General features: G+C 38.0%; 1 protein-coding gene and 1 non-coding gene across 2 annotated transcripts; one reads left to right on the forward strand and one right to left on the reverse strand.

Moving 5' to 3' along the window:
- Window positions 1-3,708: 3,708 nt before the first annotated feature.
- TRNAL-CAG (transfer RNA leucine (anticodon CAG)) lies at window positions 3,709-3,789 on the reverse strand. The gene has a single exon. It is a non-coding gene; the product is annotated as a tRNA-Leu (tRNA).
- A 2,591-nt stretch (window positions 3,790-6,380) lies between these two features.
- On the forward strand, window positions 6,381-9,114 carry LOC148878443 (uncharacterized). The gene has a single exon (XM_088954709.1). The coding sequence runs from the start codon at window positions 7,452-7,454 to the stop codon at window positions 8,763-8,765; it is 1,314 nt and encodes a 437-aa protein (XP_088810835.1). The 5' UTR covers window positions 6,381-7,451; the 3' UTR covers window positions 8,766-9,114.
- The last annotated feature ends 2,574 nt before the right edge of the window (window positions 9,115-11,688 follow it).

Consider the following 11,688-nt stretch of genomic DNA (forward strand, 5'->3'; position numbering starts at 1 on the left):
ATTCCTGTCTACTTGTCTATGCCGTACGTGTGTCTCTGCGATATCATGTCTTTAGGTTTTGGGTATCATACTCGAAAAAGATAAAAAGGTAGCTAGAAAAAAAGTGCAAAGACTTAAAACATAACTTGAAAAATATGCTTTTCCGGCATAGGTATAGGTGCATTATAAACTTTTTTATTATAATTTTTCAATTTCATTTCGCTATTTTTTGTATATATTAAATTTCATATGAAATTTTGTATGGGATAAAATTTTAAGAATTTTCTTTTTTAATTTGTTATGTTATTTTTTCAAATTTCTCTTCATAAAAAGAAAATTGTGTCAACCCAGCCAATGGGTGCAACACGGGTATATGGACAGCACTACCCCATTGTACCTCTATTTTCTAGTACCATGCCTTTTTTTTTTCTTATTATCGATAATTTCTTGTAAAAATGATACTGTATTTCACTTCAGAATTCTAAATTCCACCATCCACCTATAACAATTTAAAATTTAAAATACTCTCACCTATAATATTCACTTTTAGACATCAATTATGAGTTTGCACCTACCCCAACTGTACCTACAGATAAGATTTATCGGAGTGGACTGAACAATAAAAACCCTTAATTTCTTTACCCATTAAATGTCAAATTGTCATAACTGAATGAATGAGTCATTGGGCAAGCAGAGGATCCTCTCCTCACAGGGCACTATTCACACGAGCCGTACATCACATTGCAGCCACATATGGGGAACATCTTTCTTATAATCCTAGTTGTATATTATCATTCATGGGGAGATGTTTCTAATACACAACTAAGAGGTGCAAAATATAGATATTCTATCACCAGCCTACAAAGGATTCACACTGCCCTCAATTCCAAGATCACATCAGCTTCACACAGGCACCCCACTTGCACATCTCAGTGTGCATTGAAAACATCCATCTCCCATACTAGTCATCAGGAGATATTTCCAATACACGTTGGGATGTGCTGTGGGGCGTTGTGAAGCCAACAAAGGTGGCAAGTGGCAACAATAAGTGTTATTGAAACTCCCCTTTACTTTATGTCATTTTTCTTGTACTTATCCCGACTTTTTGGAGCTTCTAGAGACCCCTCTTAGAGGGTATTTATTTTCTAAGACTTACCTTCTGTCGAGTCATCGTTATTAGTGTTCATAAAATAAGTTGTCCACATAAGCAATTAACCATTTAAAATAACCAAACAAACCTTTTGCAGCCAGTCCATCTTTCTGTCATTTTTTCTGTGACAAAATTACCCTTTAACATTCTCTTCTCTGCTGCTGCAACCAAAGTGGTTGCTGCAGCCATTGGACGTAGTTTCTATAAAGAATAAGTTGCTCAATTGCTTTTCTACCCGGTTTTCTCAAAATAAGTGTGGTTTCTAATTCTCAGAAGCCTCATGTTTCAGCTCTTCATAAAGGCCATTTGTAGTAATAGGAGGAGTTCGTTTCTAAATCCCTCGCAATGTAGTGTAAATGGGTTGAATGCCAAAATGTAAATAAGGATCATATGGAGCATGAAGAATCGATGGGGCCATAGTTTGCCTTTACTGTGTTTGCTTGCACTAAAACAACATGGGAAACATTATTCGATATATAACACTGTTCTTTAGGAGGAATAAGCAATGTGGCCAACCATATTGAATTCACATCTGCGCCCCACAGCACATCCCAATGACAATAAGTATGGGAAATGTTCTCAATGCATGCTGAAATGTGCATGTGGGGCATTTGTGGGGCTCCCTCAGTGGGGTGTGGGGCACAGACATGAACTGACCATATTCATCCAAATTGTTGATAATAACAGGATGATGTGGCATTTTGTAGAGATATCAAAAGGGTTGGAAGTACTTCAACCTCAGTTTAGAAAGAGTACAAATACAAATATGTTCAGTGCAAAACTTTACATACAGTACTGCTTTTAAACCTTGTATTTGCACTGTACATGTTTGTATTTGCACTTTTCCAAACGTCACCTCAGGCTTAGTCTGGAAGAAGTACAAATGCAAATATGTAGAGTGCAAAACCTTATATTTTGTATAATTTTCTATGTATTTGCTCCATACATATTTGTATTTGTATTCTTTCCAAACTAAGTGTCAGGAACAAAATTAGAGACAAAAGAGGACAAAAATCCAATTGAAACTGCAATGCAGTATGGCAATTTTCCTTGCATTGAGCTAGAGAAACGTAGAGTGACCTCCCTTCAGTTGGAACATTTTTCCTTAATAAAGTGTAGCCAAAGCCTTCTATGTTTCATAGGAATAGGGAAGCTTACAAAGCCAAACTCCTTACTGCTCCCATCATCACAGCTCATGAAGTTATTTTACCATTACTATCATCAACAGACACATCAAGATTCTTGACATATACCTTTGAAATTTTCATATTCTCAAGCTATTTATTTTGCACCATTCATAGCCTCTACAGCCTTGTTAATTTCTTGTTATAGCATCTTCTGCCAACTCAAAGTTTATAAACCACCCAAAGCTCCTTGATTTCTCTTGGTTATCATTCATGATCACAAAATTGCAAACCTTTCCAAAGTGAAAAAACTTTTCAAGAAGATCTTCAGTCAAATCATGATCCAAAGGAAAAGTGGCATGCAATTCTTCTCTTTATCCCTTCTTCTTTCCTTTCTCTTGTTCTTCTTTTTCTATGCAGAACCAAAGTCCTCTCTCTCTCTCGTCACTATGGGCATTCGTTGATGTTTTTGCAACATTTAATTGACCACAGTGCTTCTTCTCTACTATAAGTTTCAAATGCTGTATATATTATCTAGTTTAATTGTCGGGAGGAAGAAGACAATGATCAGTGCTTCCCCCAACCTCCTTATAGGGAGTTTTGTAGGGGTAATATAGAAATTTGCAAAAGCCATTAATCTTTTAACGTTAAATCTCTCACATAGGTCTATGGAGATTTGAAAAGGTATATTTAAGAGAAATGGGATAAAAACAAAGCGGAGTTATAGAAATTTGTAAAATCAAAAACATTTAACCGTAAATCTCTTGCATGGGGCCCATGGAGGTTTTGGAAAGTAGAAAGGGTATGTTTAAGGGGGTGTTCTCTTTTGGGATATTGAGAAGGGGGAAAGTTGGTCAATGGGATTTTGGTTCTCATTGACTGGTTTTCATTGACCAAGAATCCCATTTTCTTTTTTCATATTTATGTTGGGACTAGGAAAAGTTTATTTTCTTGGGTATCACACTCGAATAAGTAATGCCCATCTCTTAGGTGGATAAATAATTTTTTCACCTAGGGGGAAGGTTGCCAACACTTGAATGGGACAAAAAATACTATTTTAATAATAGATTTTTATGACTAAAATGGTAATTGCCTTGTTTACCTAGAAAATAAAAGAACATGGGTAAATGCACTTACCCGAATAAGTATTCCCTAATTGCATTTACCCGAATAAATAATTTACCAAAAAATGAACAGAACCTAAAAAAAATGAAAAAAAAATGAAAGGGATTTATTGATGATAATAATCCTTTTTGTCAATCCGATTTGAAAATATAATTTCAAATAAGACATGATCCAATGAACCAGTATCATATTCCACCAAAAAGGTATTTAGTCAAAGCCCGTTTGGCATCATGCCTTCCTCTTTTCAGGATTATATTCAAATCGAATTGACAAAAAAGGATATTATCAATAAATCGCCTTCACTTTTGAAAAATAAATACCATACATATTTGTCAAGAATGGGATTCGAACCCATGCCCTTTCGGACTAGTACCTGAAACTAGCGCCTTAGACCAACTCGGCCATCTTGACTTTTCATCGTCTAATTAGCACCACAAGTTTTTCTCCTGGTAAGCACACTAAAATGCTGTCAACATACACAATGAAACCAAGCATAAATTTATAGGGGAAACTCCAACGTTGGGTCGTGTGCTTGTGTAGTTGACAATTTCCTTCTATCAGTCATTGGCCTTACATGTTTTCCATGTTGAAAATAGGTAAAGATGGTCCTTGTTCTTGTTGTCACTAACCCAAATTAGTCATACATCTTTCAATTCATAATATAAATGTGTGGCTGCAATTCACGGCAAGTAAAGAATGGGTAGAAAAAGTGAATAGAAAATCTTGTTTGTATTGTCACAACGTGGACTATAAAATTCAAATTGGGATCCAAACTCAATAAGGTCAGTTGGATGACTTCCTTAATGAAGATCACTTGAATATGAGCGGGCATGATTTTAAAATTAATAACTCTTTAAAAATGATGATTTGGAGCAAGATCAGATTCAAACCTTACAAGAACATGTTCATACGATCCTCACAGTCAGTTGTAACTGTGTTAGAAATATCTCCATATTTAAATGTTCTTATTTATGGAGAGATATTTCTAATACACAGCTACAAATGGTTGTGAGGATAGTATGTGCACAATCTCACAACTGAATCCGAGTTAGTCTGGAACACACCGAGACTACTGAATATTCTTGTTGCTGCTGCCAATATTGTTAGTGTTGGAGGGACGGATGTTCATTATTTCTTTCGTATCTACCACTAAAGCATAGACAAATGAAGCAAAAGCAACACAAACTACATGGGTCCGGGAATTGTGAATTGAATTGTCCACTCCACTTCTTGCTTTGATGATGGGCAAAAGCAAAACCACCCAAATTAGGGCTATCAATGCATGGGCTGAGTTTATCAGGTAGAACCTAACCAATCAATCCAATTATGTTGGTTCTGGTTATTAGGTTATATGATTTGTGTTCCTATCAAATAAAACCGTTCCCTATCGAGTCAGACCTAATACATTGACATCTATACCCCAGCCCAAATAAGTCATTTGATTAGAGGTACAAGTTAGATAGGCTGGGTTGGGTTTAAGCCCAATCCAAGCCTAATCCTAAAGATTGAATTTTAAGGCCTAAGCACAAGGTTAAGCTCAAATTGTCCAATTTGGGCCGAACTCACACTGAAATTCAATGAATCAGGATTGGGCTCGGGCTTAGGACTAGGTTAAGTTCAAGTTGGTCAATTAACCCACACTAATCAGGTTACATGTATCAGAAATCTGTATTGGGCTTATCCCTACTCCTCCGCATATACAATCGGACTAACCCAAGGCTTGGGTTAGGATAAGATCAGATCGGTTCAAGCTACTTTAGGCTGGATCCTAGCCCGAAAAATGAAATGCCAAAACTTTTATATTCAAGCCACATCATGCAAAATTGCGAGCTGAATCGGGCGGGTTCTGATTGGACCCGCCAAAATTGCACCCTTATAACTACCCAATCAATCGGGTCAATCAGATGAGGCCAGGTCAAACATCACCAGTACAAAGTACTAACCAGTAACCACTGAGCGGGTAGGCTTTCTTTTTTCTTTTGAAAAAGGAAAAAAAAAAAAAAGGAAAAAGTTGCAACTCAGGAGGACAATTTAATCTAGTTGTTGATTGGATTGGTGGGTTTCAGAGTTCAGACTTCTAAAGAGTCACTTGTGGCTTTTCACTGTCCAACTACTGTCTACCAGTCTCTACGGAGACCCATGTATGATGGGACATGTGGTAGGATGAAACCTTTCGTTCTATTATACTGCATAAAAATGGTAAAACGTTTTGCACAAATTAGGGTTTGCAGAAGTCCACCTGATTGGGTTGCTCTCATGTTGGATAACAAATTACACATGTATGTCTTCTGATGTGTGCTGTGTAGATAGTTACTGTGGTTTTAAGGGTCAACTTTATTGGGTTAAAATAGTAGAATGCATGAAGTTTCCCCCCTGCATGTCTAATCCATCGCTGTCGAATTAGACCCTTATTCGGCCAAATTTCATGTTTGAAAAAGACAAAGGGCCCCATTGCTTCGACTGTGCGCAAAGGGTCTAAGAGCAAGAGGCCATCCTCCCACCCCACACAAATCTACTTTTAATTTGGATGGATATACGAGTCTCTTCTCATAAAGGTTCTTAAAAAAGTTTCTTGCATATCGTGACCCATCAACTGATTTGAACTATAGCCACCGACCCCTAAATAATAAGGCATGGCGCTGTCTGCTCTCTCTCTCTCTGGTGGTTGGGTGTAGACTGTTGAATTGTTTTGAAGGTTTCTTCTTGTTTCTACCGTTTTTTGTCTTTAAAAGAAGTCGAGAAAGTTGCAATTTTGTATAACATACAAATTAAGACTTGGAGAGAAATGCAATGGGCAGAGCTCCAACAATTAAATGGATAGTGATCTCCCATTTTAACTAAGTGGGTGGTTGCTATTAAAATAGTAGCATAATACACCCAAGCTTTTGCATTTCCTTTACTTTTCCAAGCCTTTTGATTATTTAATAAGCTTTTTTCTCTTGGTCTTTCAAGGATGAATCGGGTCTAATAAAAGGACAGGAGAATATAAAGAAAAGAACCAACATTGCAACATCACCGTTGAATTTTGAACACTTCATTATCTTTTGGTCTATCCAGGACTCTAGTGTCTAAAAGTGAAATGCAAAGTGAGGTGAAAATTTCAGATTTTTCAGAAATACTATGAGACTGTAAATAGAGAACAAATAAAGGGATAAAGGGTGAAAATTCTATCCGCAATTCTAGGATAATTTGCTTAGCTGCTGCAGCAAGAGGCCAGACCCTTCCAATAAAAATATAGTATCCGATAAATACGTACAACAAAGTGTTCTTTTTATCCAGATTTGCAGGTATAATTGGCAAAGAATTTTCACATTTTGCTGAGACGCCTCGATCCACGGACTGGGTCATTGGTAAGATATTCATAAGCTGATACGGTCTCTACAGAAAGCGCTTTGACTTTGAGCAGGGCAAGAGCAAGAAAAAAATAGGAAAGTGAATGCCGCTTTCTCTCTCTCTCATATACACACACAGCCTTTAAAGTGTCTGTTCGATTTTGGTGATTCTGAGTTCTGAATGTTTTTAAAGTATACGGGTTATGCATAGAGTTCTATGAGTCCACCTGAGTTGCTGTAATTTCTCTTTCCCCTGTTTCACTCCCTTGGATGTTGTGTCGTTTCTTTAAGGAGAGCCGGTAGCTTTATTGGATTCTGTTGTTATTGTTCCCTGTTGCTGGGGTTTGCTTATTTTTGGGTTTGGTGCCTCGATCTGAAGTAATTCACCTGAAAGTTATCTTATTTTTAGGGTTTGTGCTTCTGGATTTTGATAATCTGTCTTTATATCACAGTATCATACCAGCTAGGGTTTAGTTTTTTTATGTTTTTGTCTGTTTTGCATTTGTCTGCACAATCGTGGGTTGGGTTTTGTGTCATGTCATGGTTATACCACGCTATCCTGAGTGTTAAATTCTAAGTTCTAACTGGGTTTTGGTTTGCATTTTTGTTCACTTGTTTTGTCTTCTAAAATCCCGAGAACTAGCTTCCTTTTGTTCCTTTTGTTCCTTTTGTTCCTTTTCTGCTCTTTAGTTTATCGGGTGCTTGGAGCTTGGTGTTAAGTGTTAACTATTGTTTGTGTTCATGGACTCTCACCAACCAGTCGTGTCTATGTTCAAGAGCTCATCTGTCGTTGCCGAGCCGGAGATCCAGAAATCCGGTTTTGGTATTCGGAGTTCCGACGGTTTCACAGGGGAAATTTCTATCCCTGTGAAGGAAGCTGTAGTAGGCAACATGGACGGCTTCATCGGCGTTCTTGAGGTTTTCATACACCAAGCTAGGGATATTCACAATATCTGCATATACCATAAGCAAGATGTCTACGCCAAGCTTTGCCTGACCAGCAATCCTGAAACTACCGTCTCAACTCAGATCATTAACGGCGGAGGAAGGAATCCAGTCTTCAACGAGAATCTTCGACTCAATGTTCGGACCATAGAATCCTCCCTCAAATGTGAGATATGGATGCTCAGCAGGGTCAAGAATTATCTTGAAGACCAGTTGCTTGGATTCTCACTGGTGCCTCTTTCGGATGTTCTCATTGGCAATGGAAAATTGGCACAAGAGTTTTCTCTCTCCTCGACAGATCTCTTCCATTCTCCAGCAGGATTTGTCCAATTGTCTCTCTCCTACAGTGGAGCTTCACCGGAGGTCTTGGCTATTCCTGCTCCACAGGCATCTCTGACTGCACCAGCACCTGAGCAAGATTCAGAAATAACGGATTCTCTGCCCAGTGACTTTGATAAGATTGAGTTCCCAGATCCAAAAATTGTGAATGAAAACAATCTGATGGTTTCAGAATATTTTGGGATCCCATGTAGCACTTTGGACTCTCAGAGCTCTGAGAGCTTGGGCACCTCAGACACCGAAAATCACCTCAGTTCTGATATTGGTATTCATGTTGTGGAAAGCTTCTCAGCAGGTAGTGTTGATTCTGTTGAGATTCCCAAGAAAGATAGTCCTCCAACTCCAAGCAGTGCTTCAACAAACGAGTCTCCTTCTGCCTCAATTCCTGCAAGCTCTCAGTCTGTCTGTGATACTCCAGGGGCCCCGAAATCTCCTAACCAGGACCTGACTTCACCTTTGAAGGAGAGTAGAGAAGATGCTCTCGACGCATATAGTGATTCTTCCACTGGGGTGCCAAGTAATCCGGCTTCACAACCTCTCCTGAATGTAAAAATTGAAACAGGTCCAACGGTGGTTCAACAGGAGATAGTAGACATGTACATGAAAAGCATGCAGCAATTTACTGAATCTTTAGCAAAGATGAAGCTTCCATTGGACATTGAAAATGGAAGCCCCAATTCTGGAAGTGCCAATTCTAGCTCCGACCAAAAACTACCTTCATCAAAGACCACTGGTTCGAGAGTCTTTTATGGAAGTAGGGCTTTCTTCTGAACTTTAGTTTGACCAGTTCTGAGACACAGGTGACGTTAGGTTTTAGAGTCAAGCACTAATAGTAGTCGTGGGCTTTATAGTTTAGCAGGGCTTTTCCCTTGTATGTTGGGGTATTCTTGATGTTGGGAATCAGGGAAAGCATGACTCCTATGTGTTACAAGCTATTTATCTATTACAACTGCAGTCACAATGTATGCAACTACTCTATCAGTCTTCCTCTGTTCTTTTTATGCCGTTTTAGTTGCTTTTTGCTTTCTTTTTTCTTATTCCTTCTACTTATGTGGGTTTAAGCTTGGGTTTTGTGTATTATTAATTGGATAATGTTGGATTATAGATCATTTGAGCTCAACCACCAGGCTAACATATATTGTTGGACTGTATTCTGAATTAAATAATTGTTAGATTGTAGGTCATTTGAGCTAAATCGCTGAGCTAGCATATGTCATCAAATACTGCTGTATCTGAAGCTACATTCACTTGGATATGTAAGATATGATTCCAGATTAGGCAATGGCAACACATTGAGGTTTTTCTTATTTGACCATTTTTTAACAATTCAAATTGAATATAAACCAATTCTCTATGACTATCAGGGATAAAACATCTTGACATTCAAATGTGGTTAAACCTTGGAAGTTGAGCTATTCTTCTTATAGGACATAGAAGTTTAGCCACCAGATACAAAGTTCCATCATGGTAAGATGCAATGATGACCATTTTTTGAGGTCCTTCTGGCTTGTATTGTACAGTTTCTCATTGTACAAAGGACCTTTTCATTAATACACCTATACTTTACCTTTTCTCAACAAAAAATTAAATAAATAAATAAATAAACAATTTAACCCTTATCTTAGTTTATTACCCATGGGTTCTCTCGTGAATGCACAATTTCAAACAGGGATTTAAATTACTTCATCTGCCCTTATTTTTTCTATCCCTCTTACAAATCCGTTCAACCTGTCCATCATCAATATATCTGTCCCTCCGATGTCCAAAAATTATCAGCAATTTATTTGTCTGTTGAGCACCTCTGGTAAATCTACAAGCCATTGCTGGGAAGTTCTCATATCTCATTGAATATCCCTTGAACTCCTTCATACACCTAGTGACCTAGACTTGCTTCTATTTCTCATTCCATTTACTTGTTCAATAGCTACAACCCCGACAGCCCCTGCTGTGCCATGAATAGATAAGGAACAACAAGAGGTGTGACTTCTTTTGTCAAATCTGGTATCATCTCTCTCATTCTTGCTGCTAATTGAGTTCCTACCTTTAGGGGCAAATGTCAGCAGTTTCATGAAGTTCTTCATGTTTGGGACTAAAGACATACTTTTATGTTAACAACTTGCATCAATTCACAGCCTATCTGATCTTCAACCACATGCATTCCCTTCAGGGTTCACATAACATGTGGACTGAGTGTCATCATGCTAGAAACCGCAATGGTAATCATTGTGCAGTGGATCTCTATCAAGAGCCTGTGTCCATAATATATCAACCCTTGGATATCCTACTTGAAGTCTCTAATTTCTCATTCAATTATCTTCCACCTCTGCAAAACTGCTTTAACTCCCTTGGTGATGCCATCAAATGTTGGTTCAGCTCCGCTGTCAGCATGGTTTAAAGTATTGATATGCACAATATGATGAATTTGTACATCCTGTGTTTTGATTGACCAACACAGTAAGATTAAAAAAAGAATTTTCAGGAATTGGGTCTGGGCATCTCTAAGAGGGGTATTTTCATTTAAATTTGTCCAAATCCCCAACTTTGTATTTAGCATATTGGTGGCTTTGTATTGATACTTTAATCCTTGGCTGTCAGGTTCATAACCAACCACTGGAGTGTCTGGACCTTCTATATTGTTTTCTGGAGGTATTCAGCCATAGCAAGATGTAGAAGTGATTATATCATCAATGCAACACTTGTCAGAAATCATCATTTGATAGGAGGTCTCTAGCAAAATTAAACTGCCTCCATCTGATACTGGACCAATGTCTGCAGGGACTGAGAGCAGAGCTTGTTTCAATCTCTGCAGAGGAACAAATTGATTTTTTCTGTGTTTCAAGACTTTTTGCACATTCTGAACTGAGAATATTCTCAGTCTAAGTAACACCAGGGAAAAGGTCCTGTATTGTCACCTGAAGAGTCTAAGAATTTCTATTAGGTTTTTTAGGAGCAGGCAAGGACATCAATATGGTGGTCCAACCGTCCTCCAAACTCCATTCTGATGTTGATAGCATAGATGGTTATCAAGATCAAGTATTTTTTTGAGAAAGTGTTGCTCTGTTCTGACTATTTGACTTGGCTATTTTGTTGTGAAGATGCACCTGGGTTTTCAAAACATATGATACTAGTCAGGGCCCGTGTGATGCATGGGCTTTTGTCATGTGAAGAGTCTAAGAGTGTTTCTATTAGGTTTTTTAGGAGCAGACAAGGACATCAATATGGTGGTCCAAATGTCTTCCAAGCGCCATTCTGATTTGGATAGCATAGATGGTTATCAAGATCAAGTATTTTTTGAGAAAGTGTTGCTCTGTTCTGACTATTTGACTTTGCAATTTTATTGTGAAGTTGCACCTGGGTTTTCAAAATATTTGATACTAGTCAGGGCACATGTGATGCACGGGCTTTTGTCATGTGAAATTAAAGAAAAAGGAACCTTATGACATTCCAAATCAGGCCAAACTGGTGCAAATCTAATCTAAGCATAGCTTTGAGTTATGTCTAACCAATGTCGCTATAATCTAGTTTGCACACCTAATGAGAGTGGCCAACTTCATATGCATGTATCCTTAGTACAAAAATTCAGTAAGTAGTTTTAGTCGGTGTTAGTGTCGAGCATGTAGGGGTAATTTTGTCTTTATGCTTGTGTTTAGGTGCTAATGTGTAAGTTTATGTTAGACTTAATGTCCCTAACTTA

Source organism: Nelumbo lutea, chromosome 1 (genome assembly GCF_056320005.1).
Source record: "Nelumbo lutea isolate HS-2025 chromosome 1, American lotus-T2T, whole genome shotgun sequence".
Taxonomy (NCBI): Eukaryota; Viridiplantae; Streptophyta; class Magnoliopsida; order Proteales; family Nelumbonaceae; genus Nelumbo; species Nelumbo lutea.

Coding starts and splice junctions, on each gene's coding strand:
- LOC148878443 (XM_088954709.1), top strand. CDS start 7,452: ATGGACTCTCACCAACCAGTCGTGTCTATGTTCAAGAGCTCATCTGTC.